The 27146-nt window shown below is 29.5% G+C and overlaps 1 protein-coding gene across 1 annotated transcript in view; it reads left to right on the top strand.

Annotated features, from left to right (window-relative positions):
* The window catches only part of LOC145276847 (putative peptidylglycine alpha-hydroxylating monooxygenase 1), a 132127-nt gene that overhangs the window by 67655 nt on the left and 37326 nt on the right, over positions 1-27146 (top strand). The window contains exons 6-7 of the mRNA XM_080128210.1: positions 1818-1907; positions 7079-7127. Of these exons, the coding sequence (XP_079984336.1) occupies positions 1818-1907; positions 7079-7127 (139 nt within the window). The remainder of the gene's footprint in view (positions 1-1817; positions 1908-7078; positions 7128-27146) is intronic.

Here is a 27146-nt window from a genome sequence, read left to right as displayed (position 1 = left end):
CCTGAAATTTTAGATATAGGTTCATTGGACATGGATCTAACTTAATAACTTAATTTGACCCCAAAACAATAAATTTTGAGGGGTTATAATAGGGGTTAAAGTTTAAAAAATTGACCACTTTTTTAAAAAATTTGTTTTTGCTCAACATACATCTCTAAATACCCGGGCAACCCCGGGCACCCATGCTATATATATATATATATATATATATATATATATATATATATATATATATATATATATATACTTTTTATTATTATGCTAATTAAGTATAATGAATTGCTAGTATCACCATACAAAGCTTTATGGAAATTCTATTTTACAAAACCCTAATCTGTCCCCCACCCCTGCCACAGTATTTGACAGATAGTGACTTATATCCATTTTTTTAAATATTTTATGAAATGTTTTAAGAGATGTTAGGGATAAAGAGTGTGTTTGGTACATTTTATTTTGAACAAAAACTAATGTACTAAAAGTTCAGTGGGTGTTGAGCTCCTTTGTTGCTTGGATTGAGCTGTAACATGTGCAACTTGATCAGCTTTGTCTTATGAACTAAGCTTTCATATATCCTACGTGTGTCTATGAATCACCTACACTTGCAAAACTAACAAATAATTACACTGAATGGAATCAATGTCAGCCAACCACACAATAATGTTGTCGTGAAGCAAGACAAGGTTAACTGAACTCCTCAGACTGAAATTTGATATGAGTACATGTATAAAAAACATATACACAAACATTAACATAGAATGCAGCTGAGTTAAATTATTTACTTAGACACTGTAGAAAGTTATGAACTTTTTGTCCCATCTATGAGTAAAATGACAACTTGTTTTACAGATAGTATTTAATATACCTTGAGAAAGATAAAGAAATAAACCAGAATCAAACTGAAAAGTTGCCTAATAAAGCAAGATTGGAAGGTGAGTTTTGGATCTGAAATAAAAAGTTTTCATTCCAACTTCTAATTCTGACACTTTCATCAAATTCTTACTTCTTTTTTACAAGATGTTTAGTTTGTTTTTTAAACAAAATTGCATCACTTTCTGAAGAAGTTCACATGAAACACGTCTTTCATTTTTTGCCATAGTTTTTTTTTACTTAAGGGTTACCGTTTAATAAGGCACAAAAGCCACTCGAGGAAAAGGGTTAATGAGTGATGATCAGTAATGGTGGAAATTTGATAGAGTTTAATTATAAGAGGACTGCTCAATAAGAACTTATTTACATTCGACTTGAAAACGACCATGTTAGTCAGCTAGGTAGCAGTCCCATGGTATTGTATTCCATAAACGGACAGTGTTAGGAAAGAAACTTTCCTCATGAAATTTTTGTTAAATTTTAAGCACAGATAAAAAGTGAGGGAATTGTTGGAAAAGGGGAGTCTTTATACTTCCCAATTAAATATAACATATCAGACTGGATTTGGAATGAGCTGAGTCGATCCCATAGTCAATGGTTATATCCATTAAACTGTTGCTGCTTTATTAATTTTGAACAATAAATTAAGTGTATTGATCAAAAAAGGGATTATGATGAAAATAATATTTTCATTTTTAAGTTGATGTACTTACAGTCATTCTATGGTTAGATGGTAACTATAGTTCCATTCCCAAATGCCTCTTCCTGAACTCTAAGGTTTTGTCTTGTTTTCTTTAAGTACCATAATTTAAAAATGTATTCAATTTTAATAATTTTAGCCTTTTTAGTTGTCTTTCCTTCCATACACCTGTCTCCATCCGTTTTTCAGATTACCATAAACACTCTTACCTACATGGATTGCTATAATCTATATTCTTTTTCAATTGAAGGTGTTGGATTTAAAGTGGGTGGAGATACTGATGTCCAATATTTGGTGATGCAGATTCATTATAAAAATGTGGACAAATTTCTTCCCCCAAGTAAGTATTTTGCATTTCTTAGAATTTTTGTATTTTATTTTATGTTTTAAGCTTAACATCAACTCCTTATTACTCAGATTATACACAGCCATTTGGTAGCCATTGTTTAATGTGAGTTTAAAATTTTTTATATAGATGTATTTATTTGAATATTTAATTTTGGCTGGTCCAACACACCAGAAAAACCTTATGTTTTTTAATTCATTACACAAACAATGAAGCCATCACTGGCATTGTTTATGACAAATTATTATTTTTACTTTTTTGGATAAACTTATAAAAGCACTTGAAGATTCAAACTGTTACATTGTGAGGTGGATCAGCACCAAAACAGTTATATATTGTATGTGGGTGAGAGATATTGTTCTCATAACGGCACCCGTTATAAATGTCTAAATTGTATGTATTATTGTTTAGCCAGAGCATATGATACGACATAACTCAGTTTATAAACTGAGTCATGTTGTATCAGAGAGTTATCACATGGGTATATATTACAATTCATATTTATGTAAAGGGATCATTTTTTTTAAAAGAATAATATATGCTTCATAACCTTTTCTTTCTCCAAAAGTTCTTCTATCTTCACTGTTGAGCTCCATGATGAAACATGAAACGACCAACACCATAACCAACTGAGACCTCTGTTCTTCCTTCTTTTGTGAAACCACAAAACAACACTTTATATTTTAAAATATAAATTTATTTCAGCTGTCTCAAATGGTCTTCACAGGAATCTGCATTTCGTGTCTACATGCTTATTCTTTACAGCTTGAAGCACATCTATTCACTTCTGTGACCAAACTCAAACTCTTCGACTGACTAAACTTCCCGACTTCTTGACCTCAGTTCCATTAAGTTATCATTCAAAAAGCACATGTATCTCAACATGCGACCTTTCCATGTATGCCTGCCCGAGGTCATTTTGGTTTTTTAACCTAGCTAATTTATGTAAACATCCTCAACTAAAACCCATTGCTACACTTTATTCTATAAACAATAAATAACTCCCAATATAAACTATTTAACAATATCACTGAATAGAAAGATAGACAGATTGATAATAAATAATTTAACTTTTAACCATGTTATTTTCTAACAAAACCAAAAGCAACGACGGTTAATTAAAATGTGACAATTTTAATCAAGAAAAGATTTCAAAGATTCTGCTTACTTTTATGAAATATACATTGTTTGGATTTTATATGTAAATCTTAATTTTATTCAAAACTAGTAGGTCCCATTTACCGGCGTTTCCCAGTATGACACAGAGCCAGAACAGATTCGATAAAGGACCACCCCTGCCTGAAAACAAATTAAGTCAGCCCTGAAAAAATAGCAGACATTGGCAGCCATGGCCAAAAATTAAACTATCTAGCTTCCACTGTTAGGCCTTATCTGGCAGTGACAGTTAGTAGAAACCACCGGCTATCATTTCGGGAACTGGTAGTTACTGGTAGTTACTGCTGTTTTGAGGTGGTTATTTGCATTTGCTGATGGACACTGACTGCCTTTACAACTATCAGTGTCGATTTCCGGCATTCACTGGATGCCATGACCAGTATCAGCCTCCATCGAACTGCTCTAAAATAATATTCTCTGTCTTCAATGATGTTATTGGTATTTTGAGGTGGTTACTTGCATTTACCCATAGACAGTGGCTTCCTGGGTCATTGTCTGTCATTATCTATCATGACCAACAATGTCAGACATGATTAGATTGCTCTGAATCGAAATTGCCTGTCTTCAATTGTCATGCACTGTTTTCATAATTGAAAATTTGAACAAAAAAGTTTTCTCAAATGTCACATGCATTCCAATAATGCCAGTCCAAATTACTTATAAATTTAAAAAGTCATACGTTTTAACAAATTTCATTTGTTTTGTGTAACTCAGATACGTTAATAGATAAAAAAAAAACTTCTATTTTCTTGCTATTAGAATTCAAAATGTTATATTTTAATTCAATAAATGTATAAAAAGAACTTCTATTTTTTTGCTGTTAGAATTAAAAATGTTTTATTTTAATTCAATAAATGTATAAAAAAAAACGGCGTACATATACATACATACGGCGTAACATACATACATATGGCGTAACATACATACATACGGCGTAATATACATACATACATATATACGGCATAACATACATACATACGGCGTAACATACATACATATATACGGCATAACATACATACATACATATGGCGTAACATACATACATACATACATGATGATTGCAACGTCTTGTCAGACGAGTGCCACTCCCTCAGACACTTAATATCCATGAGCCCAAAAATGACTTTTTTTTTCCTTAGTCCTACTGGTGAATTCACACGCTCAAGTAGGCATGATACTGAAGACGGTCATTGAGATCAATTATTACATGTTTTCAGCATTTCAAGCCTCCATGCGTCACAACTTTTCCATCGCCACAGGACCATTTTTATAGACAAATGCCTGATGGAATATCTATACATAGGTGATGTTACAGAGTCTTAGCTTTGTACAACAGCTAAGTCTCTCTCTCAGTTCAAAATGTTGAGATCCAGCAACAAGCAAGAGCAAGATAGCCAGCAACAAGTTAAACTGCAGACCAGCTTAATGCGGGTACTGGTCTCCCGCTTTATGGTTTTTGAAATCAGAGATTTGCTTCTCCTAGAAAGTTTGCCTTCACCACGGCTTACGGGAACCCTCTCCACCCCAATACACAAACACACATGGTGCTAGTTGGCCGTTGACCCCGAAAAAGGGTTCATTCGCCCTTTGGAAGGTCTTGTTTTTAATCCTTCAGGGAGACTAGCCACCCTCCTCACCAAACACGTCTAGTGGGGGAACCAGTTTAGTCGCCGGTGACCCGACCATGAGGCAGGTAGTACTGGGTTACATGGTACCAGTAGCATATGACATGACTTGACACATACATACATACGGCATAACATACATACATACATACAGCATAACATACATACATACATCCGGCATAACATACATACATACATACGACGTAACATACATACATACGGCATAACATACATACATACATACATACATGCATACAGTGTAACATACATACATACATACATACATACATACATACATACGGAGAACAATATGTTATTTGTAGCATATGTGAAACAATTTTGCTGACCAAAATAGGACATTTATTTTTTGAAATTTGGAAATTTTGTTAGAATAAAGAATGGAAGTTCTCAACTACCGCCCCTTCCATGACATAATAATGTGAAATGCTATAGTGTTTATGTTTTTAGAAGTTAATAAGTTTGCATCAAATTTCCAAGAACCACCATCGACGATGACAACGATGATGACGATGACAACGATGATGACGATGACAATTATGGTGGTGACAATTATGATGATTACAATAATAAGAAAAAAAGACGGAAAATAATTTTTTTTTTTTTAATGTAATTTCAGATGTCTGATTCCTTTATCAAGCATGGAAGATTATATGCTAGTGTGTATCATTCGTTAGAGTCAAAGTTATTGTTTTTGTGAACGCCATCTTGTTCGGTTCTAAGCATTTTATCATTGTTTGAAATTCCCATAGTCTGATATTCCCTTAATCTGGCAAATGTGTGTGAACAACTAATCAAACTGGCCAGAACTTAACAGTGAATTGTTAAGGGAGAGTTCGTATTTTACATAAAAACAGCAAGTAAACGAATGTCAACTGTACAGAAAAGAAGTAAACACGGATGTGTAAAAATGTGACAAATGTATAAAACTTCTCGGTTTTGAGGAGAGGTAGAAAGAAAAAGAGTGAGTAAATATCGTGCTACTAACTGTAAATATAACTTGTTTGGAAAAGTGACTCTCCTAAGAATTATTCTAGGAATTTATGATAATGAATAAAATCGACTGATGATATCTGCAAAATCTACACCTCAGGTTGTGACCATACTGAATTTATATGTGACATCTGTGCTTTTGTAGCTATAATGTTTTTTTTCTAGAGGGGATAATTTGTGTACAGAAAATATACAAAATCCATCTCTGAGCCAACATGAGTTTCTTTTTAGTGAAATATTTTCGTATATTTATAAATTTATTTTGAAAATTCTGACATTCATTCTAATTACAAAAAGATGAAGGACTTGAAATTATTCACAAACTTTTTCTTTACATTACAAGAACGTGTGCAAATTGCAAAATATCGGAAAAAATTGGCAAAGAGAAGTTTAAGAATTAGTATTTACAAATTCTGAGTCTTTTTGTTTTGGCCAAGGATTACGCTGCATGGTCAGAAACTGATCTGTAAACACATTAAACAAAAGCCCTAAAAATACAAAAGTTGCTTTTCATTTCAATCTAATCATGGGTTCAGATACATGAAAATGTTTATTAAGAGTAAAAAAATAAACTTGTATTAATAAAACTGTAAAACTGATTTGAATAATTAAGTCCACACATTTTGAACGATTTGCTTTAGAACATCCACAACTGATAGGAACTTATTCTGACAACGGTGACTTTATGAATCACTAATACTCAAAACATATGCAGATAATTTCTTCTTCAAGATACTTATACAGTTTGCATGCTTAGCTGAGGTTTATAAAATTTGAAAGTAATTTAAGATCCACAGCTGGAAACACAAAGACACGGCAGCAGCTGAGGGAAGAATCTATTGTATAAAGTGTTCTTAAAGTCTGAACTCATATTGCCCAGTTACCTTACCAGATTTGATTCAGCTTGGCATCATTCGGAGGATCTAGGAGTTGGTTATATTCATTTATGCATAATAATTACAATAATTACAATGCAATAAATTTCACAAAAGGATTTCACAAAAAATTTATACAAAAACTGTGGTGCAAAGCTAAATTGGGGTCGTGTGTCATCCTTTTGGTTTATTCTCTTAAACTAGTTCTAGTCACCACGATATCATCTTCACACTATGAGCAACCGTACTTAATGTTAGCCCTATGTTTCGATGTTCTTTATTTGCAAAAATATATTTACAATTTCAATTCTATCATCTTTTCTTTATGGTCCATTTATTTGGTTGTTATAATACAATACTACCTGTTTTTGTTGTCCAATTCCCCATTTTTTAAAACTATTAGGATATTTTAAGTAAAAGTAAATGTGACTACTAATATCTTGAAATAAGTTAATCAAATTTTGTTTTCCATTTTCAGAAAACCAAACTGACAGTTCAGGACTCACCTTAGAGATGACAAAAGAAAAGTAAGAATTCATTACATACATACATACATACATGTCATAAAGATCCAATCATTAATTTTACTGGGCATACCTAGTAAATGATAAAGTTTATAAAAACAATTACTGATCAGATTACCAAGAATACATATTCTAGCACTAGCGTTGGATTCTGCAGCCATACAAAATCCAGAGTTGTTTATATTTTCATTTTACAAGCGGAAAAGTCTATATCTACAGTTTGAAAAAAATTCATCTTGATCTGCCAAAGTAATTAGTTATCAGCTAAATATTGTCTGCGAATGGCCGTACTTACTGCATGACTCCATTATTAGTTATTTGTAGTCAAGGTGTTCATTGATGCAAATATAACTCATTGGAAGAACAATAGAGCTTTTTTGCTCTTCCTCCATCCGGATAAAAAGTAGTCTTCTACCAAATAATATGTGGTCAATATTCCATAAACATATATGTTAACGTGTCAATTAGCAAGTTTAATAGCATAATAATGCTGACTAATCGATCAGTCAAATTGAAGCATTCGTCGCATCTAGTAACATTGAAGAGTGGGGGGAGGGGCTTTTACCAGTCGTAAAATACACTTAAATATGATATTTTAATTTGTCCAGTCATAATTTCAAAAGTAACATCGTTGATATGTCTCTTTGTATCCCCAGACTGTACTGACATGCAAATATTTGACGTATGCTGCTCCGTTCCTTATTTATAAATCTGACCCTTATCACAGCAGCACTTGCATTTCAATGGTAATGTCTTGTTTGAGCAGAAGCTGAAAAACAACATCAATTATTTTTGGAGTAAATTAAATCTAAAATGAATGCAGTAATAAAATTTAATAAAATTGAAGACATAAAAAAACATCTTGAGGGTAGAATATTCTATTCATGTCATTTTTTAAAGTTTTTATTTAAATTTTATGCTAAATTATGTATTAAAAGAATTGAACAATAACTAAAAAGTGGCTTCTTTTTTTTTTTTTCAAATTTCTTAAATTTATTCTGAAAAACGTTTTTGGGTTTGTAAGAGAAAATAGTTCCATTTACTTTTTATTTATTTATTTATTTATTTTTTTGTGGTGAGTAGAGAATAAATTTTTGTATTTGTGTATAAATATATCTTTTTCATCTTAAAAATTATAATTTGAACAGATGGCTTCCAATGACGCTTTTTTTTTTTAAATCTAGTTTAACTATATAACATGTGTAAGAAAATATGTATAACATGTATAAGAAATATTAGTTATTTTCTATGAATACAAAAAAAATCTTAAGATAACATTCTCAATTTTTTCCTTTGCAAAGGTTAAAACATTTTATATTTTCCCATAAATGAAATGGAGATATTAATTTTATTTTTAAAAATAGATACCTATATATATATAAGACTCTTTGTCTCTGTGTGTGAGAGAGTTAATTCCCTATGAACTCTGAAATGACTGGGCCGAATTTTTTAAATATCTTTTTGCAAATTTCACACAAATTTATTTATGTATCTCTTTTTTTAAAGGTTTTGTATTAGAATGCCTCCGATAAGTGTCAAAAATCAATAATTGCAAAAAATCCTATTAAAGAAGGAATGTCAGATTTTGACCGAAGTTAAAACTCAGATACAACCTAACATCACAAATGAATTTTCGTAGTTTTATCACTGCCCAAGCAGAAAGACCCGGCATATAAAACAAACAGCGACTCCTTTGTAATATAGAGGTATGTTCAAAAGGAGTGTTTCTGTATAGAGCAAAAATGAACCATGACTTTTGCATTTTGAACATTGATGCAAGTAATATAAAACAATTTTGAACATTGATGCAAGTCATATAAAATAATTTTAAACATTGATGCAAGTCATATAAAACAATTTTAAACATTGATGCAAGTCATATAAAATAATTATGAACATTGTTGCAAGTCATATAAAATAATTTTAAACATTGATGCAAGTCATATAAAACAATTTTGAACATTGATGCAAGTCATATAAAATAATTTTAAACATTGTTGCAAGTCATATAAAATAATTTTAAACATTGATGCAAGTCATATAAAACAATTTTGAACATTGATGCAAGTCATATAAAATAATTTTAAACATTGTTGCAAGTAATATAAAACAATTTTAAACATTGATGCAAGTCATATAAAACAATTTTAAACATTGTTGCAAGTAATATAAAATAATTTTAAACATTGTTGCAAGAAATATAAAACAATTTTCAACATTGATGTAAGTCATATAAAACAATTTTGAACATTGTTGCAAGTCATATAAAATAATTTTAAACATTGTTGCAAGTAATATAAAACAATTTTGAACATTGATGCAAGTAATATAAAACAATTTTAAACATTGATGCAAGTCATATAAAACAATTTTGAACATTGTTGCAAGTCATATAAAATAATTTTAAACATTGCTGCAAGTCATATAAAACAATTTTGAACATTGATGCAAGAAATATAAAACAATTTTAAACGTTGATGCAAGTCATATAAAACAATTTTGAACATTGATGCAAGTCATATAAAACAATTTTAAACGTTGATGCAAGTCATAAAAAATAATTTTAAACATTGTTGCTAGTAATATAAAATAATTTTAAACGTTGATGCAAGTCATAAAAAATAATTTTAAACGTTGATGCAAGCCATATAAAATCATTTAAAACATTGATGCAAAAAATAATTTTAAACGTTCATGCAAGTCATATAAAATAAGTTAAAACATTGATGCAAGTCATATAAAATAATTTTAAACATTGATGAAAGTCATATAAAATAATTTTGAATATTGATGAGAGTCATATAAAATAATTTTGCACATTAATGGAAGTCATATAAAAAAATTTTGAACCATGATGCAAGTCATATAAAATAATTTTAAACATTGATGCAAGTCATTTAAAATATTTTAAACATAGATGCAATTCATATAAAATAATTTCGAACATTGGTTAAAGTCAGAGAAAATAGTTTTGAACATTGCTGCAAGTCATATAAAATAATATTTCGCATTGGTGGTGCAAGTCATATAAAATAATATTTCGCATTGGTGCAAGTCATATAAAATAATTTTACACATTGATGCAAGTCATATAAAATAATTTTACACATTGATGCAAGTCATATAAAATTATTTTGAACATTGATGAAAATCATATAAAATAATTTCAAACATTCATGTAAGTCATATAAAATAATTTCAAACATTCATGTAAGTCATATAAAATAATTTCAAACATTGATGCAAGTCATATAAAATAATTTCAAACATTGATGCAAGTCATATAAAATAATTTTACACATTGATGCAAGTCATATAAAATTATTTTGAACATTGATGAAAATCATATAAAATAATTTCAAACATTCATGTAAGTCATATAAAATAATTTAAAACATTCATGCAAGTCATATAAAATAATTTCAAACATTCATGTAAGTCATATAAAATAATTTCAAACATTGATGCAAGTCATATAAAATAATTTTACACATTAATGCAAGTCATATAAAATTATTTTGAACATTGATGAAAGTCATATAAAATAATTTCAAACATTGATGTAAGTCATATAAAATAATTTCAAACATTCATGTAAGTCATATAAAATAATTTTCAACATTGATGCAAGTCATATAAAATAATTTTAAACCTTCATGCAAGTCATATAAAATAATTTCAAACATTCATGTAAGTCATATAAAATAATTTTCAACATTGATGCAAGTCATATAAAATAATTTTAAACCTTCATGCAAGTCATATAAAATAATTTCAAACATTGATGCAAGTCATATAAAATAATTTTAAACATTAATGCAAGTCATATAAAATTATTTTAAACATTAATGCAAGTCATATAAAATAATTTCAAACATTGATGAAAGTCATATAAAATCATTTTAAACATTAATGCAAGTCATATAAAATAATTTTAAACATTGATGCAAGTCATATAAAATAATTTTAAACATTGATGCAAGTCATATAAAATAATTTTGAACATTGATGCAAGTCATATAAAATAATGTTAAACATTGATGCAAGTCATATAAAATAATTTCAAACATTCATGTAAGTCATATAAAATAATTTCAAACATTGATGCAAGTCATATAAAATAATTTTACACATTCATGTAAGTCATATCAAATAATTTCAAACATTGATGCAAGTCATATAAAATAATTTTAAACCTTGATGCAAGTCATATAAAATAATTTCAAACATTCATGTAAGTCATATAAAATAATTTTCAACATTGATGCAAGTCATATAAAATAATTTTTAACCTTCATGCAAGTCATATAAAATAATTTCAAACATTGATGCAAGTCATATAAAATAATTTTAAACATTAATGCAAGTCATATAAAATTATTTTAAACATTAATGCAAGTCATATAAAATAATTTCAAACATTGATGAAAGTCATATAAAATAATTTGAAACATTAATGCAAGTCATATAAAATAATTTTAAACATTGATGCAAGTCATATAAAATAATTTTAAACATTGATGCAAGTCATATAAAATAATTTTGAACATTGATGCAAGTCATATAAAATAATTTCAAACATTGATGCAAGTCATATAAAATAATTTTAAACCTTGATGCAAGTCATATAAAATAATTTTAAACCTTGATGCAAGTCATATAAAATAATTTTGAACATTGATGCAAGTCATATAAAATTATTTTGAACATTGATGCAAGTCATCAAAAATAATTTGAAACATTGATGCAAGTCATATAAAATAATTTTGAACATTGATGCAAGTCATATAAAATAATATGAAACATTGATGCAAGTCATATAAAATTATTTTAAGTATTGATGCAAGTTATATAAAATAATTTTGAACATTGATGCAAGTCATATACAAAAATTTAAAACATTGATGCAAGTCATATGAAATAATTTTACACATTGATGGAAGTCATATCAAGTAATTTTTAACACTGATGCAAGTCATATAAAATAATTTTGAACATTGATGCAAGTCATATCAAATAATTTGAAACATTGATGCAAGTAATATAAAATAATTTTAAACATTGATGCAAGTCATATCAAGTAATTTTTATAAAATAATTTAAAACATTGATGCTAGTCATATTAAATAATTTTAAACATTGATGCAAGTCATATAAAATAATTTTAAACATTGATTCAAGTCCTATAAAATAATTTTAAACATTGATGCAAGTAATTTAAAATATTTTCAACATTGATGCAAGTAATATGAAATAATTTTAATAATTGGTGCAAGGCATATAAAATAGTTTTGAACATTGTTGCAAGTCATATAAAATAATTTTAAACATTGATGCAAGTCACATAAAATAATTTTCAACATTGATGCAAATCATTTAAAATATTTTAAACATTGATGCAAGTCATATAAAATAATTTCGAACATTGGTTCAAGTCATAGAAAATAGTTTTGAACATTGCTGCAAGTCATATAAAACAATTTTGAACATCGATGCAAGAAATATAAAACAATTTTAAACGTTGATGCAAGTCATATAAAACAATTTTGAACATTGATGCAAGTCATATAAAACAATTTTAAACGTTGATGCAAGTCATAAAAAATAATTTTAAACATTGTTGCAAGTAATATAAAATAATTTTAAACGTTGATGCAAGTCATAAAAAATAATTTTAAACGTTGATGCAAGCCATATAAAATCATTTAAAACATTGATGCAAAAAATAATTTTAAACGTTCATGCAAGTCATATAAAATAAGTTAAAACATTGATGCAAGTCATATAAAATAATTTTAAACATTGATGAAAGTCATATAAAATAATTTTGAATATTGATGAGAGTCATATAAAATAATTTTGCACATTAATGGAAGTCATATAAAAAAATTTTGAACCATGATGCAAGTCATATAAAATAATTTTAAACATTGATGCAAGTCATTTAAAATATTTTAAACATAGATGCAATTCATATAAAATAATTTCGAACATTGGTTAAAGTCAGAGAAAATAGTTTTGAACATTGCTGCAAGTCATATAAAATAATATTTCGCATTGGTGGTGCAAGTCATATAAAATAATATTTCGCATTGGTGCAAGTCATATAAAATAATTTTAAACATTGATGCAAGTCATAAAAAATAATTTTACACATTGATGCAAGTCATATAAAATTATTTTGAACATTGATGAAAATCATATAAAATAATTTCAAACATTCATGTAAGTCATATAAAATAATTTCAAACATTCATGTAAGTCATATAAAATAATTTCAAACATTGATGCAAGTCATATAAAATAATTTCAAACATTGATGCAAGTCATATAAAATAATTTTACACATTGATGCAAGTCATATAAAATTATTTTGAACATTGATGAAAATCATATAAAATAATTTCAAACATTCATGTAAGTCATATAAAATAATTTCAAACATTCATGCAAGTCATATAAAATAATTTCAAACATTCATGTAAGTCATATAAAATAATTTCAAACATTGATGCAAGTCATATAAAATAATTTTACACATTAATGCAAGTCATATAAAATAATTTTGAACATTGATGAAAGTCATATAAAATAATTTCAAACATTGATGTAAGTCATATAAAATAATTTCAAACATTCATGTATATCATATAAAATAATTTTCAACATTGATGCAAGTCATATAAAATAATTTTAAACCTTCATGCAAGTCATATAAAATAATTTCAAACATTGATGCAAGTCATATAAAATAATTTTAAACATTAATGCAAGTCATATAAAATTATTTTAAAAATTAATGCAAGTCATATAAAATAATTTCAAACATTGATGAAAGTCATATAAAATAATTTTAAACATTAATGCAAGTCATATAAAATAATTTTAAACATTGATGCAAGTCATATAAAATAATTTTAAACATTGATGCAAGTCATATAAAATAATTTTGAACATTTATGCAAGTCATATAAAATAATTTTAAACATTGATGCAAGTCATATAAAATAATTTTAAACCTTGATGCAAGTCATATAAAATAATTTTAAACCTTGATGCAAGTCATATAAAATAATTTTGAACATTGATGCAAGTCATATAAAATTATTTTGAACATTGATGCAAGTCATCAAAAATAATTTGAAACATTGATGCAAGTCATATAAAATAATTTTGAACATTGATGCAAGTCATATAAAATAATATGAAACATTGATGCAAGTCATATAAAATTATTTTAAGTATTGATGCAAGTTATATAAAATAATTTTGAACATTGATGCAAGTCATATACAAAAATTTAAAACATTGATGCAAGTCATATGAAATAATTTTACACATTGATGGAAGTCATATCAAGTAATTTTTAACACTGATGCAAGTCATATAAAATAATTTTGAACATTGATGCAAGTCATATCAAATAATTTTACACATTGATGCAAGTAATATAAAATAATTTTAAACATTGATGCAAGTCATATCAAGTAATTTTTATAAAATAATTTAAAACATTGATGCTAGTCATATTAAATAATTTTAAACATTGATGCAAGTCATATAAAATAATTTTAAACATTGATTCAAGTCCTATAAAATAATTTTAAACATTGATGCAAGTAATTTAAAATATTTTCAACATTGATGCAAGTAATATGAAATAATTTTAATAATTGGTGCAAGGCATATAAAATAGTTTTGAACATTGTTGCAAGTCATATAAAATAATTTTAAACATTGATGCAAGTCACATAAAATAATTTTCAACATTGATGCAAATCATTTAAAATATTTTAAACATTGATGCAAGTCATATAAAATAATTTCGAACATTGGTTCAAGTCATAGAAAATTGTTTTGAACATTGCTGCAAGTCATATAAAATAATGTTTCGCATTGGTGCAGTCATATAAAATAATTTTAAACATTGATGCAAGTCATATAAAACTATTTTGAATATTGATGCAAGTCCTCAAAAATAATTTTAAGAATTGATGCAGGTCATATAAAATAATTTAAAACATTGATGTAGTCATATAAAAAATTTTTAAGAATTGATGCGAGTCATATAAAATACTTTTAAGAATTGATGCAAGTCTTATCAAATAATTTTGCACATTGATGCAAGTTATAAAAAAAAATTTTGCACATTGATGCAAGTCATATAAAATAATTCTGAATATTGATGCAAGTCATGTAAAATCATTTTAAACATTGATGCAAGTCATATAAAATAATTTTGAACATTAATGCAAGTCATATAAAATAATTTTCAACATTGATGCAAGTCATATAAAATAATTTTCAACATTGATGCAAGTCATATAAAATAATTTTCAACATTGATGCAAGTCATATAAAATAATTTTCAACATTGATGCAAGTCATATAAAATAATTTTCAACATTGATGCAAGTCATATAAAATAATTTTCAACATTGATGCAAGTCATATAAAATAATTTTCAACATTGATGCAAGTCATATAAAATAATTTTAAACATTGATGCAAGTCATATAAAATAATTTTAAACATTGATGCAAGTCATATAAAATAATTTTGAACATTAATGCAAGTCATATAAAATAATTTTAAACATTGATGCAAGTCATATAAAATAATTTTACACATTGATGCAAGTCATATAAAATAATTTTAAACATTGATGCAAGTCATATAAAATAATTTTCAACATTGATGCAAGTCATATAAAATAATTTTAAACATTGATGCAAGTCATATAAAATAATTTTCAACATTGATGCAAGTCATATAAAATAATTTCAAACATTGATGTAAGTCATATCAAATAATTTCAAACATATCATATCAAGTCATATAAAATAATCTTACCCATTGATGCATGGCATATAAAATAATTTAAAACATTTATGAAAGTCATATAAAATAATTTGACACATTGATGCAAGTTACATAAAATAATTTTAAACATTGATGCAAGTCATATAAAATAATTTTAAACATTGATGCAAGTCATATAAAATAATTTTAAACATTGATGCAAGTCATATAAAATAATTTGAAACATTGATGCAAGTCATATAAAATAATTTTAAACATTGATGCAAGTCATATAAAATAATTTTCAACATTGATGCAAGTCATATAAAATAATTTTCAACGTTGATGCAAGTCATATAAAATAATTTTAAACATTGATGCAAGTCATATAAAATAATTTTAAACATTGATGTAAGTCATATAAAATAATTTTGAACATTAATGCAAGTCATATAAAATAATTTTAAACATTGATGCAAGTCATATAAAATAATTTTAAACATTGATGCAAGTCATATAAAATAATTTTCAACATTGATGCAAGTCATATAAAATAATTTCAAACATTGATGTAAGTCATATAAAATAATTTCAAACATTCATGTAAGTCATATAAAATAATTTCAAACATTGATGCAAGTCATATAAAATAATTTTACACATTGATGAAAGTCATATAAAATAATTTCAAACATTGATGCAAGTCATATGAAATAATTTTAAACATTGATGCAAGTCATATAAAATAATTTCAAACATTCATGTAAGTCATATCAAATAATTTCAAACATTGATGCAAGTCATATAAAATAATTTTAAACATTGATGCAAGTCATATAAAATAATTTTCAACATTGATGCAAGTCATATAAAATCATTTTAAACATTGATGCACTCATATAAAAAAATTTGAAACATTGATGCAAGTCATATAAAATAATTTTAAACATTGATGCAAGTCATATAAAATAATTTTCAACATTGATGCAAGTCATATCAAATAATTTTAAACATTGATGCAAGTCATATAAAATAATTTTAAACATTGATGCAAGTCATATAAAATAATTTTCAACATTGATGCAAGTCATATAAAATAATTTTCAACATTGATGCAAGTCATATAAAATAATTTTAGAAATTGATGCAAGTCATATAAAATAATTTTAAACATTGATGCAAGTCATATAAAACAATTTTACACATTGATGCAAGTCATATAAAATAATTTTAAACATTGATGCAAGTCATATAAAATAATTTTAAACATTGATGCAAGTCATATAAAATAATTGTCAACATTGGTTCAAGTCATATAAAATAATTTTAAACATTGATGCAAGTCATATAAAATAATTTCAAACATTGATGCAAGTCACATAAAATTATTTTGAACATTGATGCAAGTCAGTTAAAATAATTTGAAACATTGATGCAAGTCATATAAAAAAATTTTAAACATTGATGCAAGTCATATAAAATAATTTGAAACATTGATGCAAGTCATATAAAATAATTTTAAACATTGATGCAAGTCATATCAAATTATTTTAAACATTGATGCAAGTCATGTAAAATAATTTTATAAACCCACCGTAGGTTCTCTTCAGTTAAATGTAGACTATAAAGTCACTGTGAGGGTGTATGTTGAGCTTCCTCTCTGTGGGTCCCAGAATCGATAGCCCATTTAAAAAATGGGCAATTTCACCGATTTCAATAACAAAAGTATTCAAAGTATGGGACATTCATTGATCACAATTCAACCCTAGGCAACGTCAGATATCCGTGTTAGATTATAAAAATCGTTACTAATTTATATTGCAAAATAGACAGCATCACAGAAATTATGAGTTTATATTTACTTGTTCATCATTCATTTTGTATGTGATGATTTTATTGTTGACATTCGTTGTTCTAATATCTTTTGAGTTGGAATTCTTAAGAGAAAGACAGCAGGTACTTATGGGAGGAACCACATGAAGTTGACAACATCCCTAAGTAAAAGTGTTTCTAGGGACAAACTGGATTCGAACTCAGCACATTCAGGTTGTCGGGTTGTGTCATTAACCACTTAGCCACTTCACCTCTCAGTTGTTGTTTTTATGCAAATTGTTAGGATATAAAATTGTAAAAATTGAGGTTCAATATTAACAATGAGTCGGTCTGTCATGCTTTACTTTGAAATAGCATTTTCTTTGGTCTATCTTTAATTTGAAACCGCATTTGTTCTCATTTTCTTTGGTCTGTCATTCTTTTAATAGACTTGTCTCAAGAAACTCTATTCTTGTTTAATATTCCAAACTGTAAACTAAATGGCTCGATACAGAAGTAGCTCTGTCAAATATGCTATTATTAGCCAATACTGTTTTCCCTTTTCTTATATTTAAAACAAAAAAAGTCACCCATGAAAACGAGAATTTTCCAAATTAAAACTTCCACTATTATTTAAACTCAGAAAAACACAGTCTTTTCTCTGTAATATGCATTATTTTTAACTAGTCTTAACTTAATACTTAACCCAAACTGTATTACTCTTAACCAGTTTTTAAATGAGTTCTTCAAATCTAAATCAAAACAAAATAACTCGACTTCACAAGTTGATAAAAGTTTCATTATCATATTTTAATTATAAAGTAAAGCTAGAAGAAGCTAGAACATTCTAACTCGAGGCAGATAAAGCCAAAAATAAAAGCATTGTTGAATTAAAAGTAATAAACGAGAATACAGAATCCTACAAAGATGACCCCCCCCCCAACTCCAACATATCCTTTAAGTACCCGGCATTAAATATCTACTTGGAGAAAGGTTTCATTGTTTTTATTACTATTAATCATACCTGATATGTAATTTCTGTGTATAACATCTCAAATCTATGCATTAATATGGGAGGGGAGACTATTTTCAAATATCTTCCTAAATTTGAAATGGAGCAACGGACTTATATTAAGTAGATATTATAAGTCCCTCATAACTAATTTTTTTTTTCTAACCTCTTCATCTCTAACCTCTTCATCTCTGAAATTTTTATTTTTAACCTTTCCTTTTTTTTTCTTTTTTAAACGGAGAGTAGATAATGCATTGAGGATGTGTTATTGGCAGCTCTAGTAACTCTCGCTTCTTATTTGTCTTTCACTCCTCATTTCTAATGAGTGATTTTTCTGATAAAGGGTGAAGAAAAAGCTGCTTTCTAGGTCGGCAGTTCTTGCGTGAACAGTAGTCTGAGATGTCGGAAATTTTCGGTTTCTATGTCTATCCTTGTGGCCATGTCACTAGTAAGGGTGCTGGAGGTAAACGTTTCATCTGGGCTGATGTTATCCGCCTGATAGACAGGGACCCGAGCCTTAGATCAAACACTAAGGAGGCTGTCCTATCAGGAGGTGCAAAGTACTTGGGCTGCTGTATTGCCATTTGGTGAATGGATTCTGGACCATGCAGTAGTATCTGGTGGGGCCTCTCGATGCCATACTAGTGGGTAATTGTTACGGCTTTACCTTATCATGTGCTACAAAAAAAAATTTCTGTCTTTTTCTCTTACTTTCCTTCTCTTAGCTGCTCTAACCAAGTCTGTCGATTTGTTCCACAAATCCTAAAACCTCAACATGAGTTATCTCCAGAAAAAAAACACGAACACACCTAGAACCTCATCCTCCAACGTAGACCCCTACTACCATGTCTCCTTCTCTAACATCAAGGGTCTACGTTTCAAACATTCCAGAGGTTGAAACCAAATTGCAGAAGACAAAGCTTCCAAAGGTTGAAACCAAATTGCAGGAGACAAAGCCGGACATATTGTTCCTAAGCGAAACTGGCATAGGGCCAACCACTTCCCTAGACGAATTCATAATTAATGGATACTCTAACTTAACATTTAAATCTGACCCCCAAGATCGCCATGTGCCTACATTAAAGATGGCTTTCCGTGTGGTAGGGATATCTCCAGAAAAGACCCTAATTTACCTTATATGTGCTTCCGGGTTGCACTTGCTTACACCACCGCATTTATATTTGCTCTCTATCGCCCCCACAACAGCGGAGTTACTACCTTTAAGGGCATATCTGAGAAAATTGACCACATCCTGTCTGCTCATCCTTCGGCTAACATTCACATCTGTGGTGACTTCAATGTCCACAATGTGGAATGGATGACCCATTCAAACAAGACAGATGATGAGGGGAGGACCTGTCATGACTTCTCCATTGCCTACAACCTCATTCAGATTATTCACGAACCCACTTGTGTGGCCGATACTACCGGTCAGTATGCAAGCCTTCTAGAGCTTTTTCTCACAACTTCACCTGAGCTATGTTCCTGTTCCATTCTGTCTCCTTTGGGATCTTCTGACCACTCGGTTGTATCAGTTAAGATAAAAATGAAATGCAATAAGTCTTCAGATGTACCTCTCCACCATACAATATATCGATACTCTATGGCTGACTGGGATAGCTTCTGTACATTTATATCTGATCTACCTCTGCATTCCATATTTAAAAAGGATGTGTCCTCTATAGTAATCAAACCTGACCGAATGGTTAATTGTAGGTATAGACCTATTCCTACCACCCAAAAAATTCCAACAAAAACCTAACAGCCAGCCATGGTTCTCCCCAGAATGTGCTGCTGCCATCGCGCACAGAAATCTCTTTTTCCATAGCTAGCAACGTAATAGATTTACTGAAATTAAAGCTGCTTTCAGAACTGCCAGCAACCACTGTAAAAGAATAATAAAAAATGCAAGAAGCTATATGCTTAGTCCGTTAAATCCAAAGTAGCTGAGCAGCAGCTTGGTTCCCACCAGTTTTGGCAAATAGCAAACAGGATCCTGAGCAGAAGCGGGCGTTCTATCCCAACCATCATCAATGGACCTAAGGTCATCTCGTCAGCATCAGACAAAGCGAAACTATTTGCCAAGAACTTTGCAGCTAATTCTACCCTATGCAACAAAGGCCATCAACTCCCCGCATTTCCTCTTATAACAGACAACACACCATGCAACATACAAACATCTGTGCATGATATCGCCAAGCTAATCAAGAACCTTGGTTCCAACTGGCCCTGACGGTATTCCAATTATAGTGTTGAAAAAGCTCCAACCAGAACTTGCCCCTATACTTACAAAACTGTTAAAGTGTTGCCTTAAGGAGAAGTGCTTCCCAACACCCTGGAAAACCTCATCAGTATGCTCTATATTTAAGAATTTAGGTGACAGGTCATCTCCCTCTCAGTACAGACCAATAAGTCTCCTGTGTGTTTTGAGTAAGTTGCTGGAATCCATATTAAATAAAGATGTGGTCAACCCCCTCAGCAGAAATAACTTCTCAGTGACATGCTATATGGTTTCCGTTCTGCTAGATGTGCTAATGGTTATATCTCATAGGATTAGTGAATCTCTCGGCAAAGGTTTCCTTTCTAGGTAATTGCTCTTGACATATCAAAGGCCTTTGATAAGGTGTGGTATAAAGGTATGGCATAAATCTTCACAAGATTTCCAGCTACAGTATAACTGGAAATGTTTTCTCAATTATTAAATCATTTCCCTCTGATAAGCTCATAAGAGTAATGGTTGATGGGCAGGAATTAGAAGCCCACACTATTAATGCTGATGTCCGTCAGGGGTCCATCCTGGGTCCAACTCTGTTCCTGATCTACATCAATGATCTCCCAAAACACATACTTAAATCATTTGTTGACATCTATGCTGATGACACGACCATCTATGGCAACACATCAAAGGCTGTAAATGACAAAGTTCTCTCTGATTCTCTCTCCTCTGATCTTGAGCACGTGGTACAATGGGGGAAGAGGTGGCTGGTTACTTTTAATGCATCTAAAACCAAGCTCCTATCTTTACTTCATCAACGCTCTGATCCCCATCTGGCATCAATTGAAATGGATGGCTCTTGTCTAGGGGAGGCTCCATGTTTTGATAAGCTTCTGGGATTAACCTTTACTCCTGACCTGAAATGAAACATGTACATCAAGTCAGTTGCCAAGGTCGCTGGAAAAATGGTAAGATCCTTCTACCGCTCCAGAAGATATCTCACTACTGATGCAATTTTCTATATATATAAAAGCCAAGTACATCCAAGAATGGAGTACTGCTGCCACATCTGGGCAGAAGCTGCTAAAAATAGCCTATCTTGCCTTGACAGAGTACAAAATAGACTTCATAGCCTAGTGGGGGATGCCCTTTTCTCTTTCCTGCAACCTCTCTCCCACAGAAGTGACGTAGCGAGCCTGTCGTTAACTATTTTAACTGGCTAAAAACTCACAAAAGAAACGGTCCATAAAATCTCCAATTGTTTGAGGCCCCTAGCGCCTCTCTGCGACTAAGTTTCAGAAAAGACAGAATTTGAAAATGTAGAGACAGACGAACAGATAGACAAACATAGTGAGTTTTATAAATTAGATTTATAATGATTAGTTCATGACAAAAGGAAATTTTTTAAAAGTTATATATATGCACCCAATAAATGCTAACATTTACTAAAAAGCAACATATATTCTAAAAGTCATAATGATTTCTTTATTAGTTTTAAAAAAATTTCATATATATATATATATATATATATATATATATATATATATATATAATATTTTTATTTATATAGACAAATATTACATTGTCGCTACACTGAACATGCTAATTGCCAATTGGTTGGCAAGAAACAAAAGTCCTCATCAGGCAACCTAATAAAGCTTATGTGCTACTGAAGGATTTTTGTTCTCAAATAGAAAAAAATAAAACATTCAATTTAAAATGTTAAATTTAAAAGGGAAGGGTGGTAGGTTAAGTGACATTTTAGACTCAAAACATAGAAAGTGATAGGGGAAAGAGAAGTCAAGATATAACAGGATAAAAGGAGGAATAAGAAAGGAAAAGAAAAAAAGAAGAAAAAAGGAAAGGAAAAAGAAAAAGGAAGGAATCGAGAAACGGAAGATGGGAAAAAGGGGGTTAGCGTGCTTACATCGTCATAAGAAATGGGAGGAGAGTGAACACATTTGAAATCATCTATGAATAAGGTAGGGAAAGTGTCAAAAAACTTGAGTTTTATCTACTGTACAGAACACATAAAGAAGGAAAGAAAGAAAAAATAAAGAAAGAAAGAGGTCGGCTAGCATATAGGAACTTCAGTCAGGCAAACACACACACATATGTGTATTAGTAACTTAGTCAAATGTACACACATGCGCATGCATACATGTGCATAGGAGAGAATTTGAATGCCTACTAGACACTATCTTCGAGTGTCTAAGGTCTCTCTGTACAGGGGTTTGTCAGAAAAATCAGGCATGAGGATACTTTTTCCATAGAAGTAAACCCTGACCAAATATTCAAAATCACATAGTATTCGCAGCCCAAATAAGATCTCTTCACTACGGCTACCCCACAGCTCTTCCGAGGAATGGTGCCCCTTCTCCAAGTGATATTACCTCAAGTAATAGCACGAAGCTGGATACTCCACCAGACTAGATAAATTCTTGTCCTGGAATCCAGTAAGACCAAGAGACCAAAATGAAAGATATACTACAACGTATAAAAATGGTTAATTGAGGAGAGGAAAATTATGTTCTCAATTTCTTTACTAACTCAGTGCTTGAGAGATAAAGAACTTAAATGGAACATTCGAATATCTATGTATCTCATATAGACTTCAAGTGTCAGCCCCAGGTTGTGGGCCCCTTGATTTCTGAGAACTTCGACTGAAGTAAAATAAAACAAGTGCATACATATATATATATATATATATATATATATATATATATATATATATATATATATATAGGGTGACCCCCAAAAATGGGCCCCAACTCTAATTAGGCCCCGTTTCTTAGTGTTTTGTCCGAATGAAATGAAACTTTGGTCATAACTAGTTTATTATATTCAAAATATCACATCAAAGCACTAGGATCTTTGGCCTTTTTTTCTCCGTTGACTGTAAAATGCTCAGAAAAACAATTGAATGTCCTCTTTTTTGGGGGGGTCACCCTGTATATATATATTTTATTTAAATATTAATTATTAATTAATAATTACTACATGCATAAAAGTAAGTCATCTATATGCATGCATGTTTCAGAGTTTACTTCTCATCAGTATAGCTAGACTTTTTATTGACAAGAATCGAACCTACAACCGCTCGATATATATATATATATATATATATATATATATATATATATATATATATATATATACTAGCTGTACCCGACCACGCGTTGCTGTGGCTCAGTTTGTTAAAATGGAACACATGTGAAAGTAGAGAAAAGTTTGATTCTTTTTTTCAAGAGAATGTACAAATTATTTTTTTTTTTTAACAGATGTTAAGAAAATAAACAGAAAAATACTTCCATCATTAATTATGCAAAAAAATAAATAAAATGTTGATTTAGTGTTTCAATATGCTTATCAATTACGATAAAACTTGCTGAATATGCACTGTTTTACGGTTGTTGTAAAAATGGAACGGAAACTTAAATTTCGCTTCATTTTAATCTTTCTTAATTTTTTAATTGTGCCCCCCCCCAAACGAATATAATCAAAACAGTAACATTCAACAATTGTACTTTATGTATATAAAACACAAAATGGGTGTTTGTTTACTGTACACATAGATTCGAAAAAGTTGTCAAAAAACAAATATAAAAGTTGTTAATATATATATATATATATATATATATATATATATATATATATATATATATATATATATATATATATATATATAACAAATAAATGTTATCAAAGGCAAGATAAGTTACTTTTCTGCCAAACTGGATATATTTTTTGTGTTTTTTATTCAATGTAACATATTTATTCAGCTCGAAAAACATACAGTGTTTACCGATGTATTCGAAAATTCAAGATGGCGTCTCACACACTCTTTAACACTGTAAGTATGGAAAAAGGTGTTATAAATAAAAAACTATACAAAATACTATTAAAAACTCGCCAAATATATGTCAACCTATGTCACGGTAACATATATTGAGCGAGTTTTTAACAGTATTTTATTCGGTTTTTTATTTATAACATCTTTTCCCACACTTACCGTGTTAAAGAGAGAATCAGACGCCATCTTGAATGTTCCAATACATCGGTAAACACTGTATGGTTTTCGAGCTGAATAAACATGTTACATTGAATAAAAACACGAAAAATATATCCAGCTTGCCTTTGATAACATTTATTTGTTATATATTTCTTTTTGGACAACTTTTTTGAATCTATGTGTACAGACAGTAATACAAACCCCACAAAATATTTATTAAAAAAAAAAATTAAAAAAAAAAAGTTAATAGCGAAAGGGAAATAATTCCATTTTTAAACGAAAAAGTCAGTTTACCTAACTTACTGTATTAATGCTATTTTTTTTAAGCAAGAAAAAAAAAAGAAGGTAAATATCCAGATACGCTACTACAGAACACCGACCACTCTAATTTGTTTTTTTATAGGTAATTTGAGGTCGCTGACAACGAATCTGATAGTCAAACTTGGGGCAAATTTACCGTTTGCATGGTATTTACCCCTGAACCCACGAACTTCTTTCCACCATTTTGCAGCATCCGTTTATGCTATGCGCATGCACGCTGTAGCATAAACGACGGCTTCACCAAGCAAACTATGTTGGGGGGAGGGGATTTTTTTTTCCAGGACACAGAATTTTCTAATTTTCAAAAATACATTATAGCACTTTTTTAAAATTAGCTGAAAAAGAAATAAAATAAGAAAAGGAAAGCACACCAAGTTGGAGTAGGGGGGGTAATTTATCTGTTTTTTTTTTACCTGGAACATCGAATTTTCAAATTTTCTGTAAGTAACGCACCGACATTTACCAATTAGAACACCATTTAACATTTTCCGAAGATTTTACTTTGTACATTGGGGGCGCGAGTGGGGGGAGGGGAGGAGCGGATGTGATGTTGGCGCGCGCGCGCCCCAACATCACCCCCCCCCCCCAACAAATTAGAGTGGTTGGTGTTCTGTAGTAGCGTATCTGGATATTTACCAAAAAAAAAATATTTAGGTTTGGCTATGAATTCCTAAACTCATTTCACCCTAAATAATTGAGGTGACTGAAATAGGAATCTAATTGAATCTTTAATTTCCTGAATAGTATCCGATAATTCATTTTTCTTCGAGTTATATCGAATACATTAATACGGACTTTAGGGGCTTTTTCGTAATGTTACTGTAAAAATTATTTTGTATTGTTACAAATTACGATGCTTTAAAAAAAGCAAAAATAAATTCTTGCGTTTTTTATTTACTACTGAAAACCATAACTTTAGTAAAGGTATTTTTTGTTTAAACAAAATAAAACATTTTCACCAAGAGTTAAGTAAAAATAAATAGTTCATTATATTCTGCGATCATTATTTGAAAAATACTGCAATTTTCATTAAAATTCGTTAATTTCCTGATTTTTGGTGAATTTTTAAGTAAAGGGAGGAATCAAAATGTGTATACACTTTGAGCGTCGGCATTCATTTTTCGACCACGTGTGGTTAATTTAAATTAAAGTTCAATCACATGGTTACATTATCAATAAACCCATTGAAAATTTACCATATTGTAAACACATTCTGTTTACATTAAGCCTGTGGTGTTTTTTTAGTGATGCAATGTTGTCAACTGAGATTTTAAAAAAAAACGCGAGATCAGGAGAAAGAAATGTCCAGAAAATCGCTAGCCAGTTTGGCAGAAAAGTAACTTATCTTGCCTTTGATAACATTTATTTGTTATATATTTGTTTTTTGACAACTTTTTCGAATCTATGTGTACAGTAATACAAACCCATGTACAGTAATACAAATCCCTTCGGGGAGATTGGAATGCCCCCCCCCCCCACCTAAAATGTACTTGGAAAAATCGATTTTATAGTGAGATTTAAGAATGTTTAGTCGAAAAAAAGGTGAAAAACAAAACAAATAATCAATAAATAATTGTTACCAAAGGCAATAAATGCTACTTTTTTTTACATACATGAATGAGTTTATTTTATGTTTTAAAGTATTTTCAAGCAATCTAATGCGGGTGTCTCTGGGTGCCAAATACCTCCAGATTTTCTAGAATTTCCCGCTAGATTGTAAACGAAATCTCCAGATCTAGCAGGAAAACCGCTAAATTGTAACACTGGTCACGTGACAGGAAGCGGTAATAAATAATTGTCCCTAAATAAAAAAAATCGCTTCTCGGTAAAAAGAAATCCACCTATTTA

This window comes from Euprymna scolopes, chromosome 5 (genome assembly GCF_053919585.1).
Source record: "Euprymna scolopes isolate OS-2025 chromosome 5, ASM5391958v1, whole genome shotgun sequence".
NCBI classification, from domain to species: Eukaryota; Metazoa; Mollusca; class Cephalopoda; order Sepiida; family Sepiolidae; genus Euprymna; species Euprymna scolopes.
This window is presented reverse-complemented; position numbering and strand designations above follow the sequence as displayed.